Source organism: Anser brachyrhynchus, assembly GCF_964034855.1.
Source record: "Anser brachyrhynchus genome assembly, chromosome: 4".
Lineage (NCBI taxonomy): Eukaryota > Metazoa > Chordata > Aves > Anseriformes > Anatidae > Anser > Anser brachyrhynchus.
The window spans coordinates 33,530,217-33,556,865 of NC_137698.1; the positions used below are offsets into that span (position 1 = coordinate 33,530,217).

A 26,649-nucleotide genomic window follows, 5' to 3' on the forward strand; every position below is an offset into this window, starting at 1 on the left:
GTCTTACTGAGAACCTTGTTTTGCTTCTCCCCTCCATGAGGGGCAAGCACAACGGTAGGACTGCACTTTCAGCCCTTCCAGCACAGCACCGATTGATTCTCTGTGGGAGTTGTCATATTTCTTATCCATTAAAGCAGACTCCTTAATAGCTCCTATCACAGTCAGGCAAGCTTTAGAAGTTCGGAGTGTCTCTTATGAGACCTGGTATTATATATCTAATTCAGTCAAGTATGTCTCGCAATCACAATTGCATTGTTTCCCAAGAAAATGCAAGAATTACCCTTCCCTCTCTGACGCATCAAAGCCCAACTCTTAGGAGGGCTGACTCTCCTGGCAAGTAGGTTGCAGTAAGACCCGCTGTGCAGCCGTCGGCACACAAAGCTGGTTGAATACCACAACATCGGCCATTATTAACGTGTAGCTATGCGTTCTTGACAGGAGTTTTCTTGTTTGATGTGTTCCCCCTACAAGGTGTACTTGGTGTACTATCTTCGCAATGCATTGGGTTGTACAAACTCAGAGTGATTCTGCTTTCCAAAGTATGTAGAGAAAAATCCCATAATAACCATCTGTAGGCAGTAGCATGATTAAAAAAGAAGAAATAGAGAAGTGTGCTTCATCTCATTTGGGGAGCTTGTTTCCTTTGTAATTTACCTTGACTGTGAAAATGGTGTTGTGGAAGGGGGGGGGGGGGGGGGGGGGCGCGGTGTTAAGAAAGCAGGGAAAGTGTTGCTTTGGGGCCGGCAATGAGCAGGTTGGATCTGCAAGTCTCTTCCATCTCAGAGCTGGTGCCAAGGATGGTAAGAGCACCCTGAGGCAGGAGGTGGAGGTCCCTTCCCTCTGCAAGGAAGGCAGGCCCACCCCACTCAGGTACGGCTGCTTTCTCCATTGGCACCGGAGTCTGGGGGCGTGAGGCTTGGCCCTGGCAGACGGAAGAACCTTTGATGCCAAAAGAGAGGTTTTGCAGCCTCTTTCCCCAAAGGCCTTTTCTTCTCTCGTTTCAACTTGAGCAGAGCTGCAACTGCAGAATCCAACACGCTGCCTTCTGTCTTTGTTGTAGAGGTGACATAAGCTGTAGGCCACGGTATCTGGCGGTGAAAGCCACTAACTGTTTAAAAATCTTCAGTTTCCAGAAGTGTTTTTGAGTCAAAGCTACATTTTTCTTAACAAAAATGCCATTTTTATTAAAATATGAGGTTGTATAATGCCTTTCTGGTTGGCAAATAACTTACTTGGAGCAAGCCGCAACTTAAAGCATAGCACTTGGAACACCGTGAATACAAAATTGTAGTCTCTCCTATCCCGTATGTAGGAGGAAAACATCATAATTGTGGATACAATGGAGTGGTGGATTTTGACATTTTATTAAGGTTTGGACATATAATCACTCTTCAATGTTCTGTTCAATGCAGCCTGCAGAAAATAGCAGAAAATTGTTATGCACTGATAACGATGAGATGTTGACAAAGCATGTAGTGAACTTCAGACTCACGCTCCTGTTACTTGCTTCATTGCATTCCCAGTTATTGTTTTGTCTTTACGGCTTCTGGTGTTCTGTGAGAGAAGTTCCAGTTCCTTTTTGGAACTAAAAGGATTTAAATAGTAATGTTTGAATTCAGATGGCACAGGTTAGCAATGAGCATAGGAATTGTTTGCTCTTGGTACTCAAAAGTAAAGCTAATATCTTTATGCATTGTTTTCTTTCAATTTCTTTTCCGAATAGAAAGAAAAGTTAGCTGTCTCCGATTTACGGTTGAGGTTGTGTTGTATCTTTGTGGTAAACTTCTTATGTACTGTTTAATCAAATTGTAAACTCTGATTATCAGTCAAGTCACTTTCTTTTGTAAAGCTACTTGTGCAATTATTATCTTAAGGATTTTGTGTAAAATATTTGTATAATTTGCCTTTTGCACACATCTTGGTGCAAGAAACTGATCCTAGCTAAAATGGAAGGAAATTGCTTACGGGGTAGGAGGAGCTTTGTCATCTTAAGAAAAGATACTATGTTTAAAGAAACCTGTGTTTTTACTGATGAAAGGATTAATCAAATTAGCCTACTGTGTTCAAGGAGGTAATAATCTTTCACATCAGGTCTGCTGCAACTTAACACGTAACTGGTTTATTTTTATGGCCTTGCTAAGTAGGTGGGAGAAGAATTGGCCTGTAGTGTTTATGAAGAGACCTTTTTAAAAAAAATATCAAGTATTCAAACAGGAGTTTAAAAAGAGAAAGAGAGAGAAGGTCATAAATTCTTTGTACTGTCTTTGACTTTGTAGCTTTTTGTATATTTCAACTCTCCCTCCCAGGATTTTTTTTTTGTATTGCAGATTTCTGTACATGAGTGGATTTCTTAAAGAGCTTGCAGATAACAGCCTTTAAAGGTGTCCTTCAAGTCAGCTCGTAGATGTTCTAGGCTTTGTTGAAGTTTTGGAGATCTTTTTTTGGTATCTGTATGCTGAAGTATGGTCTAAGGTGTAGCCTACCATGTTATTTTTTATTGTCTGTTGAGAGGTCATCTGTGGCAGCATATGCACTTGCATGCAAAACCCTTGGATGACGAATATGCCCGCATGATAGCACACTGCTTTTCTGATTAAAGAAGAAAGCTGTGAGTATGATCGCTTCTGCCAAAGTACTTTTTGTAGAACCAATCATTTGCACAACAGTTCTTGATGTAGCCGTAAGGGCTTATGTCTTAGAGTCCCCCTTCTTACCTGCTATTTCCATGCCAACCAACCCCTTCGTTAGGGTACAGCCAAGCTGTGAGAAGAGCACTTCAGTTGGCAAAGAGCTCAGATCCATTCCCAACAAGAAGCTGCAGCAGCTTCAGATAATATTTCTCCCAGCTGTTTGTGGGCGCTCTGCTCTCACAGCACAACTGGTGGAAAGAATATGCTGATGCTCCTCAGTTACATCTCTGTGAAATCCAGGGGGCTTCTTGTGCACCACGGCAGGCAGTCATGAACACACATCTATGGCTGTAGGTTGTTTGCCTGGGTAAGCTCAGCGCAACCCCTCTGTTTAAGGGAAATGCCCTCTCAAACCTGCTGGCAAAGTTGTTTGTCGAACTGAAATGGATATTTTCAAACAGTAAGGCTCTGCCAAGCTGGCTTGTTTGGGGCTAGGTGCTGCAGAAGTAAGGCAGCTGTGTCCGGACACGGGGTAGTCCAGGGCCTGGGGAGGCCCGGCTGGCATCGGTGTAGCAGGAGAAAAGGCTGTGGAGTAAAATCGCCTCCTGAGTTGGCGCAGCAGTATGAGGTCTGTGTGTGATTTGAAGCTGATAGGTATTCCATCGAGGCTTTTGAAGTGCACATCTTCCTTAATCAAAATCGGTCGGTTGTGAAAGTTTTATGTCGGTGCAAATGCCCGTTATGAATAATATCTGAGCAGAATGACTTAGATCTTGACGGAAAACATTTCCATCTGGTGAAACCAAAAACACCTCCAAAACAAATCAGCAAAAAGTTACTAGACTTTGTTTCTCTGATGTATCATTTTATGCCTGCGGAATGAAAGCACATTTAGAAATCATTGCGGTGTGGGCTTCAGAACATATGGGTAGCCAGAGCACATATCCAGAGTCTCCGAAAAGTTTGTACTTTAGCCGCTAGTATGCGTTAAACTGCGTGCTGCTGTTTCTCACTGCTTCTCTAGCCTGTCTCGTCAATCGAAAGCAGGCGACCATGAGTCCAAGTCTTCTCTGCAGCTGGTTGCTGTTAGCTGTCTGGGAGCTGACCCCGTGTGTATTTACTGATATGTAATTCTTAACAGAGTTTAGTCCTCTTATATACCTATCCTGTGAATAGGTTATTAGATTTTTCTCTTCACAGAGCCAAGAAATGTTGCACCACGTCATGTGTAGTGGCACTAGAAACAGAACTCGGGACCCCATTTACAAAAAAAAAAGGGGGGGGGGGTAAATAAAAGCATAAATAAACCAAAGACTTGTTTACTCAGCTAAGTTGCCTTTTGAACTGAATAAATGAAATGTGGTTTAGGAATGCTATCTGTCTGTCTATCTGTTCAAAGCACTTGTGGAACAGATGACTTGGCCTGCCCTGTCACACAATGGGTTTCTGTGTGAGTGAATGAGCTGGGAACTGCCAGGACAGGAGAAGAAGGTCCTGTAACTACAGCCATGTGTAGCAATCACAACTGTGCTTTCCTACAGGTCTTTTGATGTTGGATTAAGTCATTTAGCTTCAGACTTTTCTTAAAGAAAGCCACGACTTAAAGTTAAGTATGTAACTCTGTAGATACCGTATTCAGGAGAGGAAATGTTTTAATGGTTAAAGCAGCAGGTATATAGGTTTACACATCTTCGTTAAAATCCAGCAGTACCACAAGTTCCCAATTAACTCGGATCACTTATCCTACCAATAGGGAACCAAGCGTACTTTTTGGCTCCTGCGAGTCCGACCAGTTGGTGCTGCGAACATGTCATCTTCCAACCCAGCTATGTTGGCTGAATAAAGCGCCACCCTTCAGGCTACTTCCAGGTATTGTGCATCCTGCCAACAGACTTCTGCTGCTGTTTCAGATCTGCCAGTTAAGCTGCTCATGTCATCACTTCCTAGCCTGTTTGAGGAAAACAAAATGCATTTATTGCCAAAGATCTGCTACTATATATAGTTGTATAAACCAACTTAGCTTCCTGACTGAAGGAGGTGAAGGAGGGAATCTTAGCCTCTTCTTCTGCTGAAGTCATCTCCACAAGAGGATATACCTGCAGCTTTCTGTGTCAAGAGTTGATTTTGACTAGTTTGTTTACAAAAGGTACGCTCAGTCTGTAGTAGGTATTTCATTAGGAGATAGTGGTTGGCATGAGGAGTGTTTCTGGAGTAGGCAGTCCCCTGGTACCTCTGGCCTAGGATTGTTCTTGATGCAGAACATATTTGGTTGTCTCTTGTCACCTTCTCTTGGTGTTGAAAATGGGTTTTAGACTGGGAAAATCACGGTAACATCCTCTTCTAAAAGATTTCTTTCCCTATCTACTGCAATTTTCTACTGATGTAGTCCAAAGTCATCCTTTCTGGTCTGTATGGGGGCATTAATGTCGAGAACGCGCTTGTAGACTTGCAGTTCCCAGCCATCGCCCCTGGGTTTCTTAACTCAAAGGTGGAAACAGCAAGATGAAACAGTCTGATTCCCAGCCAAGGTTTAGTCCTTTGCTGCTCTAGGTTAGTTAAACCCTCAGCCTGTGGGCCTCTCCCTCCATTCAGTCCTCATCAGCTGGGATCGCTCCTGCGTCTCTGGGCCGTTCTTACTTTGAATGGGAGATCTTATTACAAGGGATATTGATGCTATTTCACAAGCCCGTATTATACACGTTGAGCTATCTGTTCTCTTCCTTTCCAGCTTTGAGATTGCTCCCAAAAAGTGCTAACAAATGTATTAGGAGCTTCTTAAAATTAGTTTAACGCAAAGAAGCAAATATACTCAATTCTGTTATTAGTTTAATGCAGATCAAGATAATATTCTCACCTCGGTTCTAAAGACCTTGAAAGGAATAATGCAATTCAGTGCTGGCATCCATACAGATAAAAGGTTGTATAATTGCGTTATATGGAAACTACTGCAAGCTGCTCCTCTTTCTCCTTTCATTTAAATACATTTTGAAGACTGTAATGCTGTTTTGGGGGTGGGGGCTGGGGGCGCTTGGTGCTTAGCATCTGAGTGTTGGGAAATTTATTCTTCCCCATATGCTTTTCCAGAGTATTTCTGAGAACAGTGATTTTGTTTGGGGGAGATGAAAAGCTGCAAGAACTGGTAGACTGTTTAGAAAGACCTGTCAGAGGTAGAAAGTAGTTAATTTGCATTCCTGAAATTCTTGTGTTGTCTGGAAGGAATCAGTTGATAAATTCTTTCAGGCTGGGGTTTTCGCTGGGCAGGACCAGATCTGTTCCGATGTAGACGCTGCTGTTCAAACTTCTGTTGCAGAGCCTAAGACAGATCGGTGACGGGCCCAGCTGGGCGTTGCTGCAGCAGCCTTTCTCCCTCTGACTTCAAACTTCCCTCAGTGCGCTTCCTGACCGTGTCGGCTGGCTGCATTGCGGGGTCTTGCTCGGAGGTTGTCCTGCCGACTCTGACGATAGATGCAGCTCTAGAGGACCAGGCACAACAGCACCTCAGCAGAGAGAAAAGATCAGCCTCGTTTGAACCCCTCGTTGGGGTTCCTGGAGGTGCTGAATTATCCTTGAGGGCAAGTTCTCAGAAGCTGAAGACAGTTTGCTGGCTTATTTGCTTATTTAGGTAGAGAGAAAACTAGACAAATGCTAACTGCCAGACACAGATAAAGAAAACAGCTTTAAAAGAGCTTGGCTTCAACCTGCTAGTTGTTCTCACAGCCTGTATGACTACTCCTTAGGCTGCTATCCTGGTTTTCATATGTCTTTCTTGGGCATCTGCTAAACTTCTAACTTAGAGTTCTGCTTTCTACTGCAATAAAAAAGTGTAGTTTTTTTTTTCTTTTTTTGAGGGGGGAGGGAGGTAATGTGATTTTCTCATATTTTTTTTTTCCCTTCTGAGATGAGATTTCTTTTGCTACAGCCATCTCTTTAACCTTGGTGTACCCTGCCTCTGCTTAGAGAACGGCTTAAACATCACAGCTCTTCAAAACAGATACTTTTTAGATTGTAACAGATGTCCCCCGAAACTTGGAAATGGGAAATGAATTGGATTTTCAGTGTCTTCGAACTGTCGACCCGTGTTTTTAGATCAATGTAGACTCTGTGCTGACTCTTCCTCTTTTCTCCTTCCCACATTTAGTGTGCAATTCTGAACAGCTCTCCCAGCTCACTATTCACGTTTCTCTGGCTCTTTCCAGTGCAACACAACTGCCAGCTGTCCACCTGGTGAAAGAGAAAAAATCTGTTCTTCAACTAGATGCGTGTCATGTAGCAATGCAAATAGTTATCCACGGGGAAGTGAACGAATTCCAATCAGTGTAAGTGGTTTTGTTTCTTGGTATCCTCACCTGGTAAGAAACATATGACTGTCCTCTGTGATGTGGCAAATTAAGTACTTAGCATTTTTTTTCCCTTGGTATTTTTTTCACAAGGAAGCACAAAACGTACCCCCTTTTTCTGGCCATCAAGATACTACTCTGACAGCAGCTATGTGGTGACTCCTGACTACCAAGTAGCCCACACATCTCGCCACAAATTTGAGAGTTGTCTATCTAAAAGGAAGAGACTTTCAGAGGGCTCTTTGAAGGACCATACTGATAAGGAGTCTGACATCCCTGCCTTAAGCTGAAAGTTATCTTATTGTTCTAGCTTTTAACCCAGTAGTCTGCAGTACCTGAAATGTTGCTCTAAATTACAGGGAAGGTTAGTGTCTTCTGTAGTTTCCTTGTCAGGTTGATTGCTCAGTCTAAGCTCAAGGCTGACTGATTACTTCTTAAATTAGCTTTCTACCAAACTTTATGTTAATCAGAATAAGTAAAAATTAGCAGACTTTTCATAAGGCAAATGAAAAGAATGTTGCTGTACTTTTTGGTTTAAAAACAAAGCAGACAAAACAAACGAACAACCACAAAACCTTGGTCCGATGACTTGCCATCGGTAGTGTTTTTGTGATGATTGACCTAGGTTAGGGTGAGCACCTTTTTTTTTTTCTTTGTCTTGCATACCAGAAAATGAGAGGGTTACTCAGTACAATGTTGCATGCAAATCTGGAGGCCACCTTCTGTTCCTAAACACATGGATTTCAAATAATTTGTAGCCAGGAGGGACTTCGAATGAAGTTTGACAAATTCTAGCAGGAGTAAACATAAAAGATTCCCTCACATTGGTCAACCAATTCTGCTTTTTGAATCAACACAGCCTAGGAGCTTCTAATCTCTCCGGCGATAGTGGTCTGTCTTCTAATTTTAGTCTCTTTCAGTTTGCAGTTACTTGTAGGGCACAATAGACCAGTGGAAAAAATCTGCATTTTAAAATAGAGCGTTTGAAGAACAGCACAGGCATGAGTCATACCTGTCCCTGCAGGCCGTAAAAAGCTGTGGACGGCTAGCAGGGAAGAAGTGTATTTAAACTTTGTTCTTGCCAATTTAAATCACTTTATTCGAGAGTATGTGAATGAGTTGTAGTATTCCGTTAAGGCTGTTTTTGTCAAATATTTTTATGGGGAAATGTATTTATACAAGCAGGAAATGAATTCTTCCCAGAATTTTCCTTTACATCAAATATTCCTAATCATCACTGATGACTTTACAGGGGACAAAAGTGAACGCTTTCAAATCTCGTCCCAAGGAGGAATTCAGCTCACAACCGGAACAGGACCACATTTAAGTAGCTGTATAGACATTTAAATTTAGGTTGATATGCAAATGATTTGGTCAGTGGCCTGTAGCACATTTTGCTGGAGGTAGATAGTAAAATGGAGATTATTCAGATTTGGCTGGTTTTCAAGGCACTGGTTTGTTCTGCGTATGGATTAGATGAAGGAAATCAAACAACACAACGTGCGAAGCTTGTGCTGAAGATATTATATTCCAGGGACCCTAATGGTGCTTTGCGCTGAGATTTTGCCAACTTTCTGCTTAGAAAGCAGAAGCTTCTGCTAAATACCAAGCTGCAGGCTGGTGCTCTTGTACTCCTCCCTCCTGCTTCCCTTTTCCTCTTCCATTCAGTCTTTCCCTGTAACACCAGCGGGCATGTGACGTATATAGCGGGATTTCTTTTTCCATTTCTGTGAGAAAGGCTGGCCTACCTAAACCTGTTTGGCATTGATTGAATGTTAGAGATGGAATATGAAGATAAAAGGAAAGCAGAAAAACAAACAAACAAAAAACACCCTAGAGTTTGGTCAGAAGATCTCTAGCATAACTTTAGCAATGTTAGCTCATAACATGCTTTAGCAATTGCTTTCAGTAAAAGAAAAGGAATAGGAATCAAGATGTATATTTGCATAGGCTTTGCAGCATCTCTAATCCTTCTTGTGTACTAATTTCAAATAATAATTTGTAATATTTTGTATCTTTCTAGAATATTAAAAGAGTAAAGATGCAAAGAATAAGCTTTCCCCATACAGCCTACCACATTGGTGGCTTAGACTGTTCCTAGAGATTTTGCTTTGTAGCATTCCATTAGTTGCATTTTTTTTTAGTAACTCAGTACCATCAGATGGGCTACATTCACATTAGTAACCGGGTTTAAGAAATACTAAGTGTCTACGTAACATTACAGATTTTAAAACCATGGTTGCCATCTAATTTTGTGGTTACAAGTGAAAGCCAAATACTCCTGAAATCTCTAATTTACTCCATCCTGTCTATAAATAAAGAAATTATAAGTTTCAAAACCCAGGAATTTAGATAACTAACTTGCCGCTTATCCCACAGTGCATGGCTTTGGTTTAGGGAGCTCACCAGTTGCATTACACTGACCTGCCAAGTTGGCATGTTTTGGAGAACGGGTTAAAGTCTGGAGATATGTTGAGGTTGCAGTATGTGGTAGAAACAATGGTAGAAACGGTTTTGTGTTGCAATTTCTGTAATTCAAGTATAAATGTTATGTCTTGATATAGGGAGTATAAGCTTTTACTGAAGAAAGTGGTTTTCCAAAAGAAGCTTGGACCACAATGGCAAGCAATGGGCATTTTTCTTTGTATGCTGTAGGTCTTGCCTCCCTGCCGCCTAATTTCATACCTTTTGCACTTATGAGAAGTTTCTATTATCAATACCAATTCTGGGCCTGACTGTATTAGAGGTATTTATCCCTAATCTTACATAATGCTAGATACAGTGAAGAAAAAAAAGTGCTTAAACTCTCCCCCCTCTGCTCTGGATGAGGGACTGCTTACCCTTAATTATGCAGTGCTGCGTTTCTTCTGGAGGCAGACAGGCGTGCTATCTGGTTTCTAGACTCGAAGCACCTGTTCAAGGAAGAGTTTGTTTAGATTGGGCAGGTTTCCTAGCCTGCTAGCTGCTCCCTTTTGATGCAAAATTGCACAGCGTAAGGTTAAAGACAGTGGGTTAGAGAGGCTTCAAAGAGCCTGGTGTGACCCCGGCATGCTTGGCATGCCTTTCTGTTTGCAGAGGTTTGGCAACCATTCCCCCTGCAGCCCAGGGAATGCGCTCAGGGCAAGAAACCAACTTGGGGAGGGCTCCCCGAGTCGTCGTGGCTGCACATCAGGGGCCGTGGGGAAGGTGGGCGAGTTCCCCGTCCCCTTTCTAAACGCTGCTGGTGCTCGCCAGTGGGGCACAGTGACTGTCTGCAGCTGTGTGAAGGAAAACAACCCCTCACACGTACCAGGGATGCCCCAGGCCATGAGGGACCTGTGCCCCACCAGACCAACCTGTTGTCCTGCCCCTGCACTCACCCGGTGGTGTGGTAGCCGAAGACAGGGGGGCAAAGCTCCCCCGAGGGGCTGCTGCCAGCTGCTCTGTGGAAGATGTGGCCCCAAGGGGGGAATGGGGAGATGCCGATGCCAGGTGGTACGGGGGAAAGCTAAATTCCCTTCTGCGTTACAGGGTCCTGCAGGATGCTACAAACATTTGGAGGTTTGCCTTTGCAAACTTGAGGCAAGTGCAAGTGAGTACCAACAGCATATCCTAAATGAATAGGAGGCTTTTCCACAGATCCTCTGTTGTATTTAGCATGCACCCTGCACTGGGCTGTCTTGGTAAGCAGCTTTTTAAGAGTAAAAGTATCTTGCATCTGTCATCTCAAACTCCCTTGAATGCTTGGTTTTATAACCTTTATACACTCTTTAAGTAGTACAGTTAGGAAAATGAATTTGACATTTTTAACAGTTTATTCTTCAAATTCTTCCTAAATCCCTCTGGTATAATCTGTAATTCCAGGAATTCTTCTGTCTGTAGCCCGAGGGCTCGCCACTAACGCCCTTATCATTCTCATGGACCACAGACGGGGGGGGGGGGGGGGGGGGGGGGGGGGGGCAGGAACTGTTTTGTAAATAAATTTCTTTATATTGTGCCAGATAAACAAGCGCTTCCCTTGGCAATCAAAATTAAGCTATCTCCAAAGAAAATAACTTATCAGACAACAGGCAGTAAGATACCAGTGCTCTATTGGTATTCTGTGCAAACCACAGACTTTTTTTGGAAATCCCTCCACGACAGAGCAGACCTTTCTTCTTCCGTACAAAGCTGGTTTCCCAACCTGCTCATATTTGAGTGAAAACTGTTTGACTGCCGGTGTTCAAAGACAGAAATGCCCGTTTCATTAATTTGGAAACGTTCTTGTCGATATAAACAAACAAATCCAGCCCAGTTCTATGGCTGAAATGTTGGGGAAAAAAAAAAGTTAGTATGTTTGGTTGTGGTTTTTTGTTTGTTTGTTCGTTTTTAGTATTGTGCTTGTCGTGCATTGGTCAGCAAGAAGGGCTCGTGCCTCGTGCATAGGAGGTAGGATTGAGTAAGTCTCAAGCACACGTTTTGCTAACTTTACGGACCACGTCTGGCGCACTCAGCACAGGCAGAATCTGTGAAATGATCATAGCAGGAATACAGAGCTATTAAATGTGGAGCCCGGGGGGTGACGTGCTAGCAGGTGGCTGTAAGAGCACACGAGGAGCAAGGCTTGGGCTGCCCTGGGGTGTTGCCCGAGCTGCGTGCCTGCGTTAGTCCAGGCTGTGCCACAGAAGCTCAACGCCCCGTGCAACACGAACATGAGTGATTAACGCAGCTACTGCTGCTTCCAGAAATAGAGCTCATCTTGCAATGTATTGAGTGTAATGATATAATAAACAGATTACAGTTAACTTTAATAGGAGTACAATGAAAGAAGATGCAGTTCTTAAGAAGACCTGCTGCCATTAGCGAATGTTTGGCAAGATGCATTATGTGTAATACCTCCTCCTTCCTTTGAAACACGAGTCAGGTACTAATGCTCTGCAGAAACCAAGCACAACTCCTAATGGTCCTGTTGCACTGAAAGCAGTCGAATACGTGAAAGTGCAGGTTGCATTAGCGACCGTAATTCTCCTCCTTACAATATGCATTATGAAAATCTTTATTATGAGATAGTATTGCTAGTTTTTAAACAAACCCTACGAGACTTCTGTGTAGGTAAGTTGCATGTGGTTACTGCCACAGGGGATTAAAAGCAACATGAAGCCTGTCTCCAGTGATATTTCTGTTTTCATTTTATCTTTTTCTTTAACAAGGGGGGGAAAAAAGAAGAGGCTTTGGGAAGCAAATGTTTTGTTTTTGCAGAGAAATAATACCCAGTTCTAATGAGACAAGCTCCCTGGAGTTGTAACATGACGTGTTTAAGGAAGGTTGACATTATACCCCCAGCCTGTGGTTCACCTTGTTGTGCTTGTTTTACGGTGAAACCGTAATGTTTTCGTGTCCATTTCTGTTTGACAGCAGCTTAAGTATGTTTTTTTAGTGCAACCGGGTCGCTCCGTGGTAACAATACAGCCCCCTGGCAGGGAGGACGAAGCCTAAAGCATGGTTCTTATCAGTTCACCCGAGGCTGCAGCGTGGCAGGCACTTGCTGTGGCTCTTCCGTGGGGAGGGAAGTGAGTGAGACATCTGTACCTCTGACAACAGGGGCACAAATGTCTGCGTGGCTGGGCAAACAGGGAGGGGGGCAGCCTGAGCTGGCTGCACAACAGCCCCCAGGTTTATGGGGAATCTCTGCTACAGATAATATACCTTTGAAAGCAGTGTTCATAAAGTTCGTACCGATCTCATAAAATCAGGATTTATTAATAGTAATATTCAGGTGCTGTCTATGCCTTTTTCCATCCCTGGAAGAAAAATAACTTACAGGCTGTTTACAGTTTTGTTAACTACAATGCCTTGCTTTGCATGGGAATGAGGAATAATAATGTGTGGAAAATATCAGTTTGAAAGCAGTATTCAAAATGCTTTGCCAAGAAACATTATATAATTAGTAAAACAATTTAGTAACACCTATCATACTTGATAATGTCTTTGCTGCTGCATTTAAGTAAGCCTTTGAAGACAATGTGCAATTTAGTGTAGTGCCTCCTTCCTCGTGTGGTGTTCTTCCTGTTGCTTGCCTTACTTCACCCCAAACTTCAGGTCCCTCAGTTCTGCAAGAATGGGTTATTGATCAGTAATGTAGTGATCAGTACACGTTGCAGGGCAGTGAAGCAGGATTGTTTGACTTGTACGCCGTGAGCTCATAAGCTTACATTTCTGTCTGTACCTACGTGAGGCAAACCTGCTGTCATGGGCCGTGCTGAGCCTCCCGCTGAAATGGCAGGTAAATGGATTACAGATTCCTCCATCTAAACTGCACTCCTGGGAGCCCAGGTACCTTTCCTTCCTCCTTCACGCGCAGGGTGATGGCTAATAAATTGTAAAACAGAGGTGAAAGCCTCAAGGTCATTGCCTGGCCTGAGCCAAACTGGGGGAAACCATGAAAACATGGGCTTTCCAAAATCCCATTGGCTTGGTTCATAATGCGTTAAAAAAAAAAAGAGGTTTGACAGTAATAGCAGTGCCCTTTTGCAGGGGAAAGGCCTGCCCTGAATTACTTTGTTGAATTACATGCTTAACACTTGTTATGGGGTGTATTTTTCCTCCGCTTCCAAGACCTCACACAAGTTAGGCCCTAGCATCTGCCTTGCTCGTTGGCTGAACGGGGAGCTCACTTCAGCACACCTACGTTTAAGAGCCGAAGCTGCAGTTAAATGTCGAAAGCAGATGGCAGAAGTACCTCTCCGTGGGGCCGGGTTCTTGCCTGAATGGGAGCATTTGGCAAATTAAATGAAGTCTGTGGTCGGATGGAGAGGTCAAATATAGAAGACAAAGCGCTGAGTGCTGCAGCTGCCCTAACTCGATTAGGAGCAGAAGGGAAGTCTTTAAAACACAGGCCGGACCAGATTTGAAAAGGGGAAGAATAGCGAAGCCTGACTGTCCTTCCTGGGCCTTCGCTGCTGCCTCTGGGCTAAATCACAGGCAGCCGGGGGTTTGGCCCCACTTGATTAGGGCGTTTGGTTTCCTGAGTTCCGGGGGTGAGGGGAAAGCAATCCTATTAGACACCACACAAAAACCCCTCAGCAGCGTCTCCAAAGGAGGCAGTCTGCTAAATGTCTGCCGAGTGTGCCGAGTACACAGAATCCCTCCTGGCAGCGTCTCGAGTGATGCATTTACCAATATTAATGGAGATACCAAACCATATTGCTCCACAGCTCCTCCCGCACACATTCTGCTCGCAGGGCCCATATGTGCGTGTGAAATGCCAGCCACGCACGCAGGCGTGCTGCGTGTCCCCGCCGCAGCCAGACCGCCCCGCCGCCTCCCCGCCCCGAGATGTTTCTCCAGCCAAAACCCCAAAATGCTGTTTCCTTTGGTCCGTTGCGCCGGGATCTCCGTTCTTCTGGGGATTACACAGCTCCGCGGGCGACTTCTGCAATGCATTCCAGCCTTTCATTAGGAGTAATAGACGGTCTTAATTACAGCATGCCACATGACAAACTGGTAAAGGTGCTAGAAATGGTGCCAACAGGAAAAGAATTGGATGATGTGAACTTTTATTAATTAAGAGCTGGCAGGACTGACGGGGAAGAAGATTGGACTTGTGTCCACTGGAAACTATGTAATTTTGGTGGAGACATTTTTTTGAAATGTCATGAGTTATACGCTGATTGTGGTTTTAAAAACTTGAAAACTTATCTTCAGCTGAAACAAAATAAAGCCAACCTTTGAAATTGAATGCATATGAAACGGGGAAACACAGCGATTTTGGATTTTTCTCTTAAAGTTGTTTTGCTAACTATAGTCTGCCCCAATGTATGTTCATTTGCGAGGAGCATTTACTTGATGCCATTAAGTGCGCTTGGAGCACGTTAAGTTACTGCAGTAAAGATTATTGCAAATGTCAGGAAAGATATAAATGGAGGCACCGTCTCTGCTGTTGGGCTCCCAGAAGCGTCGGAGGAGTCGGGGACTTATTTGTCCCCGTTAGGTTTTCCAGGAAGATGCAGAGTGGAGCTGCGTGACCTGCAGCGCTGCTGAGTCTTCGTGGTTGTGTCAGTTCTCCTCTGCTTGCGCAAGGTCTTATATCATTCCTCGTGCTGTTCCTTGCGACTGAGACCGTGGCGTGCTTGTGATGCTGAGCTGCCCCCAAGGATGGGGGGAGTTCAAGGCAAGGGAGGGGGCAAAAACCCTCTCAAGGGAGAGGTGGGAGCAGGAGCCAGAGGGGCTCTCCTGGGGCTTGGGGGAAGAGCAGGCGCCCCGCTGGGACCTGCTGCTACCCTGAGATGCACAGAGGGGGGTGGGCCACTGTTTGGGAGGAGGTGGTAAGGCTGTAGAGAAAAACATCAGGTGGGAGAGATCCGTGTGCAGCTTTTGTCTTGTGCTCTCAGGAAGGTAGACTGCTAGACGAAAGACAGTCACCATTAAAATGTCAAAATCTGTCAGTGGTATCTGCAGCTAAAATTAGGAAGAACCCGAAACCCTTTGTGTGCATAAATATCTGATGTACCGAGTGCTGCACCGCTGGCAAGTGGATGTTGGGGTTTCTGCACGGGCCCCGACCGCGGCGCAGAGCGTAGCAGTTAAGTCAGTGATTTTTTTTAACCGTGAGAGACTATCTGCCAGTCATTATCAAAAGAGAAGGAATCAGCAATAGCAATACTCTGAAAGAGAGGAAAATAGTAATTTCTAATTATTATTCAACTCATTGACTGCTTACTCTGAAGCACATCTTGTTCAAAAGAGAAATCCAGTCACGCTGTCAGGTTGCGCTTGTCCGTGGGCAGGGGAGAGGAGAGCAGAGGCTGCTCCCGGGGCTCTCCTGCCAGCACCCGCTGGGACACCCCGGGGTGCCACCCCCTCCGTGTCGGGTGGGCAGGGGCACCAGGAGCGTGGCAGGGTGCCTTACGTGTGCCCCTGCCTGAAGTCCCGCATCCCACAGCGGCAACGTTCAGCTTCCTTCGTGCCTGGTGATTTGGGTATTAATTTTCTTCCTGTGATGATTTCGTGTGTACGCGCAGCCTGTGTGGGTTTTTTTCCTTCCCCCCCGCATGTGATGCGCTCGCAGAGGAAGACAGTAATAGTCTCCAGGGATATGTACAGCTCTCTTCACGTCTGAGGTACGGAGTCAACTCAAGACCATTTTGTTCTCATAAAATATACAGCACTGCAGTTTAACGGGTAATGGCATAAATGCCGAGGTTTGATGGGCAGAGCCATTTCACTGGGAGATGGAGAAGCGAGGGCTCGGGGCTGGCTGGAGATGGCTGACGCTGTGCGAAGCCGTCCTCGCCTGCCATGGTGCGGTGCCTTCACCTCGTCTGTGCGCCAACACCTCGCTGCCGCGCTCACCCGCACTGAAGTAACAGTGAAGATGAGGAGTTGTTTAAGCACTGATGAGGAAGGTGAAGGCTCTTGCAGAAAGCAGTGCCTCTCCTTTACATGCGTGCTCTCTTCCATACCACTTGGTGCGGCAGGGAAAAGAGGGTTCCCCTCTGGCCGCCAGGAGCAGCTGCACGGCTGCTGCTGAGCCCCTCTGCTGCTGGGCACAACCACAGGTGAATGCATTTTCAGCCCATGTCCTGGAGGTGCTCGGCACCCCCTTTTTTGTTTTTTTAACTACTCAGGCAGAAAACTTGGCAGAAGCGAACAGGGAAAATTGCAGAAGCTGGAGTGTCTCACTTCAGGTGGCTGTATGGGACCTAAACCAGGCTGCCCGGTGGCTGGTGTCTGTCTGAAAGCCTGGTGGCAGCTGTCTGTCCAAGCATCAACCCCTCACCTGCGGGACTCAGTGCCCTTGAATGTAAGCATAGGGGTGAATGGGGCAGAGTCAGGGATGCGCACAAGTGGGAAGCCCCAGGACAAGGAGTGCTCCTTAGCACTTGGAGGCCTGGGGCTGGTGCTGAGGTGCTGGGAGGATCTGGCCCAGGGGTTGCTGGTGAAGATGGGCCCTGGGCGCTGGGTGCCTCAGCCCCCCGAGGGCAGCAGGCCCTGCTGTGGGTCTCCCCGCCACCAGCCCTCGCCTGCTGCAGCTTCGCCGCTCCCCTGGGTCCGTGTTTTGGCGCCCCTTATGTAACGCCTGGAGCCGGGGGCTTCAACTCCAGCAGCCCCAGCCACATGTTGTTATAAACCAGCGCCTCCTTCTCCATCTTTATGATGATTATTATCATTATTATCACTGCTACCATTATTTTTATTTCCCCCCAGCCCACCCCAGCGCCTTTCCTCGGCGGGGGGGGCAGCGGCGGCGGCCCCATCAGCGCCGCGGGGATCCCCTTCGGTGCGGTGCGGTGCGGTGCGGTGCCCTGCGTTGCCGACCCGATGGGAGCCGAGCCGAGCCGTGCCGTGCCGTGCCGGGGGCCGTGCCGGGGGCCGTGCCGGGCGCTGCGGGGCGGGGCGGGGCGGGCGCTCCCCAGCCCCCCGGGCCGCAGTGCCGCGGCGAGGCGAGGCGCGCTGCGGAGGCGGCGGGAGGAGGGAGGAGGGACGGGGCGGGCGCTGGAGGCCGGCAGGCAGCGAGGAGGAGGAGGAGGAGGAGAAGGAGGAGGGAGCGAGGCCGGCGGGCAGGGAGCCGGGCTCGGCGCGGCGCAGGCAGCCGGGCAGGGCCGTGCCGAGCCGTGCCTTGCCGGACCGGGCCGGGCCGTGCCGTGCCGGGCCGCCCCGCGGGTCCCCGCCGCCGGCGCCGCCTCGGCCGAGCATGTCGGGTCGGGAGGCGGTGACCTACCTGCCGGAGAAGGGGCTCTACTGCCAGCGCCTGCCCGGCCGCCGGGCGCGCAGGGGGAAGCGCGCCGACGCCATGGGCTTCTACGGCACCCTCAAGATGATCTTCTACAAAGTGAGTGCGCCGCGGGGCCGCACTGCGCACCCGGCACCCCCCCGGTCACGTCCCGCCCCGCCGCCTGCCCTCCGCCGGCGGCCGCCGACAAAGTTTTGCCCCCTCCCGTCGGCCGCGCGGCCGCCGCGGGGAGAAAGTTGCCCGAAATAGCGGGAAACGAGCCCGAAAGCGGCGGCGGGGAGCCGCGGGGTGCCCCGCGCCCGGCGCTCCCGGGGCGCGCTGCGGGTGTGCCGCGGGGGAGCCCCGGCGGTGCCCGCACGGAGCCCGAGCCGTGCCCGCAGCGCGCTGCCTGGTGGCGTTATCCCGCGCCGCCCGGCCGGCGGGTGCTCCTCCGGGGCTCGGGGAACGGCCGGGGCGAGGCCGGTGCCTCGGGTGCCCCCGGGGTGGCTCCGGTCCCGCGCTGGCGTGGGGAAACGCCGAGCCGCGTCCCGGGTGAGGCGCGGCCGCAGAGCGGGGCTCCGGGGCCAGCCGCTCCTGCTGCTGCTGCGAGACCGCGCGGGGTTAAACCTCAGCCTCGCTGCCTCCGGGAGCCGCGCTCAGCCCCTGGTCCTCGATGGCTTTCTGCAGGGAAAGCCCCGAAGGTATTTGAAAAGTTAAAAATATATATATATATATATATATATACAGGACAACGCGATATGGATCATCATCCTGCTTGTTTGGGTTTAATTTGGTTATTTTTTATACAGGTAGATCGATACGATAAATGGTTAAATATATCCCAGCGCAATATTAGAAAAGATCAAATCAGTGGTTTATGTAAGATACCAACTTTTAAACAGTGTATCTAAAAATGAAATTTTGGAGGAAAAAAAAAAAAGAAAATGGTAAAATTAAAGTCCCAGTTGTTACACAGGTAGTTCCTGCGTTCTGCAGCTTGCAGTTGCAAGCAGCAGTAAGTATCCTTCTGCTGGTTCAAGTGCTCTGGTGTATCACATCTTTTTTTTTTTTTTTTAAAAAAAAAAAGGAAAGAAAATGAAAACCAACAAAACCCACAGAAACTGCATTTAGCATCACGACATCTCGCTGAGTCCAAAAGCCCGTGGTTAAAGATTGCCCAAATATGTAGAAAGTAATCTTTATTTGTCTGGCTGGGTAAATATGGCTTTCACTGGTTTCCATCTCGCTGGTAATTTTTGCAGACTGGCTTCCCCTTTTAGCAGCTGCCCTGCTCATTATTTGGTTTTGATCACATCTAATTGTGGGTGACATTCAAGGCTGAGATTTACCGGGTTTCATCCTTAGCCTTTTTGAAAAAAATGTCTGTTACTCTTTCGGTCAGTTTTATAAATGCTTCCAGTGTGCAACTTGAAAATAAAGGGTGCCGGGCAAAAGAAAAGATGTATTTGCAATTTTTTAGGCCATAAAATGGTATTTGTTTCATAATGCAGACACGTTATCTGACATTTAACCGTTTGTGTGAGACTTTTAGCAGTGAACCTGGACACGGAGAATGAAGGAGGTGGTTTGGTTCTTTCCCTCCCCTCCCTGGGGAACAGGGAGAGAGCAGTTCAGTAAATAAAGCAGCACCGAGTTCTGCGCACTTTTAAACATTTGCCTTTGGAAATAAAAGGAATGTAATTCCAGTGGGTTTGGGACCTCAAAACAGCATTACTGTATCCATGTACCGTATAAAAACATGTATCAAATATTGTTTAAAGTTAAAGCCAGAAACTAAAATGTTGCTTTAAATAATCTTGTGAGTGCTAACTTTGTTGAAATCCGCTATTCAAGTAAAAAGTAAAAACGGGTTTGTTTTACAGAAGTATGCGTAAGTAAGGCTGACCATGTAACTAAAACCATCTTGTTGCTCTTTTCCCTCACCTTGCAGATGAAGAGAAAGTTGGACCATGGCTCCGAGGTCCGTTCTTTCTCTCTGGGAAAGAAACCCTGCAAAGTCTCAGAGTACACAAGGTAATTAAATGCAATAACAGACCACTGGGTCGTGATTCTTGCATGTATCCCATCTTTCCAGTCTCGCTAAGCCTGCTTCGTAGCTCCTCTCCATGTTAAAGCACTGCAAAGCGGAGGAAGGGGTGGTATCGCTCACTGTTCATGTACTGCTTAGCTAATTTAAATCACCTACACTGAAGATGAGTTTTAATGAAGTAGCCAGACTTGCATTTCTTCGGTTGAGGTTTGTGTTTGATTCTAAATATAGCACGCCCATTTACTTGGAGACTTTTTGAGGACTGAGGCATTCCTGGGAATAAAATCAATCAGATTGTTAAAAAGGGACATAATGATAAACCCTATTACAAACTGTGATCAAATGTATCACTTTGCTATGGCAACAGGAATGAGAGAATGGAAATTTATGTAGGCAGAGCAGACCATCTGATCCGAACGGGAACACACACGTACTTGTTACCCACGATGTGAAATTATCAAGGGCTCCTCCAGCCTGCTTCCGTACTACTCCGGAGCGGCACCGCGTCGCGCAGACAGCGGCACGTGTGGGGTCAGATGCCTCGCAGGGCAAAGCTCTCCTGAGCACGAGGGGAGGCGGCCGAGCAGGGCCCTGCGTGCATGCCTTACAACTGCAGGTCCTACTACATAGTTGCCATAACGATTGTGCTCTGGTGCTGCACTGCTTCCCATCATTTTGGAGCTTACACCATCACACGTGTTTCCCCCGTAAGAAGCATCAGCCCTCCCACAAGCATCGTGCTTGCCGCCTAACACTGGCTGGGGACGTTATTTCTGTGAATAGTGTTGTAGCGTTCAGTCACCGATGGGTCTTTCAAGAGTAACGTGCATTTGATTTCCCTTCCTTTAAGAGGGTTAGCAGGCGATGAGAAAAAAGTTAGGACAGTGAGGGAAAACAGGTTCCCTGGTTGCTTTTCAGACAGAAACGCTGCAGCAGAGAAAAAGAGGCAGCCGAGAAGCACGTGTTGCAGCTCCCACGTCTCGTGCATTGGTAGTTTCTCCAGGCCTTTCCATTATTCTAGTGGAAAAACACTCTCATTCATCCACCGGGTGGTTCCTGGTGCGACACGCCGTTCTCTGCACTCAGGTAAAAGTAAACAGCCCCGGACCAAGGAAGGGGCGCTTCTTGGCAAGCGAATCTGTCGCGCTCAAAGGAACCGCTGTGCTTGTCCAGCTTCCGCAGAAACCTGCCTGCCTGCTGCAGGTGAATGAGAGCAAACAGAAAAATACAGCAGGAACAAAAGCCTGCTGGCTTAATCTCAGGTCAAAGAAAGAGACTTTTAGATCTTATTTGGAATAAGGTCTTTGAATGAGAATCAGTTCACTGCAGAAGGAATTAAGGTGTAACTGTCGTAGTGAGGCAAGCTCAAGGCTACGCATTGCTCAGACCCAGTATAAGCCAAAGTTAAGGGCCTTATTCTGAAGCCTAAATGAGAGGCCTTCTGCAGGGTCTCTGTACAGGTGATGAGAATGAGTAGGCTGTATTTACAGATTTTGTTTAAAAAAAAAAGAAAAAGAACACTTTCTGCTGTCATTGCTTGGATTTTGAGTCATTATTGACATAAAAGAATCCTTAAATAACATCTGATCCTCTCTCCTAAACTGTTTGATTATATTTTCTATAATAATATTTAGGCAAACGATGTGGCTCTTGTGTCTGCTTGGTTCATTTTCCATAGGATCAGACGCTCTTTAAAATTGACAGTTCTGATTAACTTTGTTTGCATATAACAGGTAAAGCCAGTAAACAAACGTCATTAAGAGGATCCCTGATCTGTGAAACAGTATTTTGGTATCACCTTCTGTTTCTATTACTGCTTGGTGAAATTATCATCAGAAAGTCTATTCAAACCATTCTTTACTTTTCTTTACCAGCCTGGGTAAATGCTAGAACAAGCTACGATTGTCCTTCAGAACAAGGAAGAATAAAGGGTGGAAGATGTGTAGATTTTGATGAGATACGTATTAAAATGGGCCTGCCTTGCATCATTCAAAGCTATTCCTCTAGCCAGTGAAATGTCAGTAAACCCCCTGAATAAATACCTGATAAAAAATTGGGTTTATCATAAATAAAAGCAAAGGGTTTGGGTTGTTTTTTGTTGCTGTTTTTTTTTTGGAGTCCCACGACTGCATTTAAAATTTTAATGCTTTTGAAAACACTATAGCAGAGTTCCAGATTTCGTGGTGGGGAATACAACGTTGACATTCTGTGAACAAAGTACTTTACATTATGTTTAAAAAAAAGAGAGAACTCAGTCAGCTGTATGACTCTAGGCTCCTACAATAGCAGCTTAATCCTGGCTTTTTTTAAAGCCCTGTCCCATACGAATGAGCTGTTTTTTAACGTGTCAGAGTGAAAAAATTGAACTGTAATTCAGGGAGCACCTTTGGCTCCTTTTCCCTCTTCACTTTGCCGCCCTTTAATTCCCGTGTCACTCCATCAACACACAAACTTTAAAATTCTCCATACGAGTACTTCAAAGTCCAGTCGCAATCACCAGGGCGCTAGAATTGTTTGATATTAATAGCTCTTCGTCAACAAAAGTATATTAAGAGCTAAGAATAGCTACCTCTCCGTTTGTGGATGAAGCAGCAATAGCACGTCACATACAGGTGAGACGGAGCTCGGGCTCCCGGCACCACCGGTCGGAAGGCACAGATGCAGCCCAGCAGTAAAGGACATACTCTGTCAAGGAAAGGGATATAAGAACACGCACCTTTATAGATAACCTGCCGGCCAGTTGATGGAGCAGTAGATTTTTGGCCTTGGAGGAGTTTCCCCGTAGCTGGAAGATCAGTACTGCAGTGGTAGCAACAGGTGAATTTGTGAGCGTGAGGGAGCTGGCGCCGTGAGCGGCCAACGGGATGTTCCCATGTTGTTGCCTTTGCAGGAAGCTTCAGACTTTAAGTAATAGCTGCCAATACTGCACTAGGTTTCTTCTTCTGCCTTAGGTTGTAAATGTTCCTCCATGTTTTACGTGCAGCTTTCACTTTTTCTTTGTGTTCTAGTACCACGGGGCTGGTGCCATGCTCTGCCACGCCTACTACTTTTGGGGACCTGAGGGCAGCCAACGGCCAGGGACAGCAGCGGCGCCGCATTACATCTGTGCAGCCACCCACAGGCCTTCAGGAATGGCTGAAAATGTTTCAGGTAACCAGTGCTTAGAGAAAGAGACATCTGGAGCAGCTTACCTCTGTGATTTAAGCAAGGGCTGCTGCAGTAAAGGCAGTTCTCGCTGTATATCCCGGAATGTCTCAGTCATTGATTTTGTGTACTGTTGAAAAAACAAATGGGCAGCAACTTCAAGGAAATGCAGTTGCCCATTTTAGCTAGTTGCTGTAGAAACTCGCAAAAAATACTACTTTCTCTGGTTTCTTAATAAAATAGCCCATACTGTTTGATGCTTTCACATTTTCTGCAAATTCTGTCCAACATGTAACGGCTGCCTCCATGGCCTCCAGCTAACAGGAGACATTTTCTCTTGGAGACTAGCAAGTGTGAGTGCGTGGTTTGCTTCAGCGTAGGTATAGCACTAAATTTACCGTAAGTCTGGTGTCTTCTAAGAATAGAAGACAGAGGAATGTTTAGCAAAAATAGGTTAAACGGAAACTCAGTGTGTATTTTTACTGATGTTTGAGTACTGAACACAATGTCAGCTGGCACACGCATGTAACATTGAAAGGAGAGGGAGAAGAGGCTTGCTGTATCTTTCCAACAGCCCTCAATGATGTCTAAAACTTTATTTGACAAAAGAAAACCCAAAACTAAAATACCCAGTGGTGTGAGGCGCAGGGGTACACAGTTCTACAGGTAGAAACCAAAGCCTGCGTGACACCAATTTGGTGGCAGCTAAGCCAATTTTGTGTGTGTTAGTAGAAACACACTTCGGGGCAGGCCTGTGTTCCCGTGGCACAAACTCTATCCCAGAGAGCTCTTGGCTGTACGGCTTCGCTGCCCGTTTTTAAGAAGTAGGGATGGGTCCCATTCATTGATTTCAAAAATGGAAATATTATGTCTTCAACCCTTGATTAATAAACTGTTGCTTCTAAAAATGTTTTCAGAAGGCATAAGTAACTAATAGAGGCATGGTTTCAGTTATGATAACAGACATTTTCAAAGATAGAGCAGCAATATTGTGGATATAGTAGCGAGCATACAATTTTGCAGGCAGGAGCGTGCTTTTGGCTTGATTCACACTGCCACATAGTACCATTGATCTCAATCACTGTCAGTTCTGAACATTAAAATAATAACGTAGAACTCCATTCCCTCTCTATTTTTACATATTTATAATCTGCTTAAAACAGCGGAAGTCTGGAATTAACATATTCTTGTACACATCATCCAGTTTCTTAAAAATGCTCACATGTAATTGGTACCGTGTATCTTTTTTTAAGAGGGTTCATAGAAATATGTCCTTTTAACTGTTAGGAATCAGACTTGAATGGTACTTTGTACATATCGTACTTAATATAATGCGATGATGTATTTTTACATTTTGTTAATGTTAAAGCCTTTGTACTGACAAAAGCTGTTTTTTGTGCAGTGCATAATGTGTATTTTCTGATGGAAGATCACTAGTTACCAATAGTTACATATTCAAAAAAATTATGAAGGGCTGAAGTGTTTGAGAGCATGATGCAAACACGCTTGACAGTAACATAAACAATGTTGTTTGCTGTTTGGTCAGGATTGGGAAAAGAAGTCCACAAGCCCATGGAAACTTTGCCTATAATTAGGTTGTTATTATTTTAGGCTCACAAGTACTGGTTTAGTTAATGGAGAAACTACGTTCTCCATTAACTGCATAATTAGATACTTTCAGGTTTTGAAAAGACTCAGCCGCAGCAATAATTCCTGGATTCTGATCTGGACTCTTGAGAGAGAGAGGCCTCTTTTTGATGTCTAGAGACCAGCTAGCAGCACTCAGTGATTACCACCCTCACTGGTAGTTTCTATTGTATTCTCAAAAGGGGGTCCCTTATTTTGGAACCCAAAGCTTTCAGAGCCACGTAGCTGCATTTCAATGTTGCACCTCCTTGGCTAATGCCAAGCACCTCATTTTCTGCATTTTTATTTTCCACATGAATTTTATGAAGGGGGCAAGGCTTAAATAGTCAAACGTTGAGAGCACAATCTTAAAGTAAGGGGAGCTCACTCTGCCCAGAGGGCAGAATTAACTGGCACGTGTAGCATCATTCTTGCAATACAAAGATTTTCCTGTGCAGAAACAGAAATGGGAGGCCTTTCTTCTTTATGTACTTCATGCCTCCTAAGCCTGTTTAATAGCACTATCTTATTTTATGTGAAAATATATTTCCAATTAATTTTAAAGCTAAATTTCCAGGGGCACATTAGCTGGACATATGTCCTGTTTGAAGGTAGAACTGTCCTTTGGCGTAGAAGCCAGCAGTAACAAGTGATACTCGGTTATTTTGAGGTTCCTCACCTGTACGTTGGCCTTCAGTCACTCTCCTTTGTTTTTTGTTTCTTTTTTTCCCAAATTTAAATGCAAGACCACTCAAATACGAAGAAAACAGTGGGTGTGTCTGAGTTTTGTTTTCTTGTTTTTTGTTTGAACTTATTTTTGTATGTTATTGCTGCTGTTACGTTTTGTAGCTGATCTAGGCTTTTTATTGTGAAAATGACAAAAACTAGTGCAGAAAGGAGAAGCAGCTGGAAGTGTGTTTGCACTTTCCCTTTAAAAATGAAGATGTATATTGATTTCAATGAAATGTTAGTCTGGAAACAAAAATAGAAAAGCATTTTGATAGGTTCAAGCCATTTAATTTCTTAAAGGCCTATTTATTTTTTCTGTTTCGCAGTGGCTCTTGGTTTCAGGTCTTTTTAAAGTCCACTATAAGATTTTTAAAACTCAGTGCCCGAGTGTATCTTTACAAGATTTTTGCTTTTATAAGAAACTATTTTTATTTTATTTGGAACAAGAAATATTTTTAAGTCACCAACTTGCTTGCCATAAGGAAAAAAATCAGCTGCGTGCTAAACTCAGTCAGAGACAGTACTGTTCTAAATATTACATTCTGTTTTTCTCTCTTCATTCTTCCTACTTCACGTGCTTACACTGCTGGGTTTTATTTAAGTAACGTGATCAACAAAATTTGGAATTTTCTTGAAATATGTTGGAGGGCACATAGTGATGCTGAAAAGTTGTTCCATAGGCAGTAAGTACGGCACTCACTCTGAGTAACTAGTGAACGCTATTATTTTACCGCAGCTTGGAAACGTTGTTTTCTCAGTGGTTTAGATAGTGTCCAAAATCCTTCTCCCATTTCTGGCTGGCTAGAATACTGTTTCTTTCTTTCACATAAAGAGTTGCCTAGGCTGCCATAACCAAATTACTTACCATTCTTCATGTCCTACTCTTCCAAAGAGGCTTGTGAATGCACACATGTACGAGACTGGGTGGTCCACCTCTTACACACAGCTGGCGGTAAAGATTGTATCATAAGCAGCATCAAAGCATCTTCTACTTCATAGTGTAAGTTCAAGGTTTCGGTGTTGATTCACAGCCCCTGCACCCACAGTGGGAAGGATCCATGGTGCAGCAACATGCTGCTTTTGGCCATTTTGCCATTGCCACCTTGGTTCAGAGCAGTAGTGGAGATTCAAAGCAAATCCCCCAATTTTCCCTGCTCGTTTCCCCTTGGCTTGGGTTGCAGAGCAGTGTTGGCACATACAAACTAGCCTCCTTTCGGAGGAAACTCTAGGTGAAGCCATTCTCTGGCCCACAGCGGGGACGTAAGGGGCTGCACCAGCCGATGCTCCTCTGGGCAGGCTCAGGTCACATCTGGTGGGGACGCGCAGCCTGGTTCAGATGCAGTCCTCCTCGCTGGGGGCTGCAGCACCCACTGCTCTGAGCCCCTCCGCTGTGACCAGCTGCTCGCTGCTCCAGATGCTCTTTCCTGCAGGGGATTTTGCTTACGCGCTACGTCTATCCAGACC

At 45.7% G+C, this 26,649-nt stretch overlaps 1 protein-coding gene across 6 annotated transcripts in view; it reads left to right on the top strand.

Annotated features, from left to right (window-relative positions):
• Positions 1-26,649, top strand: part of FBXW7 (F-box and WD repeat domain containing 7) — a 168,014-nt gene that overhangs the window by 117,324 nt on the left and 24,041 nt on the right. For 5 of the 6 annotated variants that reach the window (XM_080589418.1, XM_080589417.1, XM_080589419.1 and 2 more), the window contains 2 exons: positions 19,588-19,670; positions 22,695-22,836. In XM_080589418.1, coding sequence (XP_080445544.1) covers positions 19,588-19,670; positions 22,695-22,836 — 225 coding nt within the window. Of the gene's footprint in view, positions 1-17,449; positions 17,757-19,587; positions 19,671-22,694; positions 22,837-26,649 lie in introns of those variants that run through there. The other variant, XM_080589421.1, reaches the window with a different exon arrangement.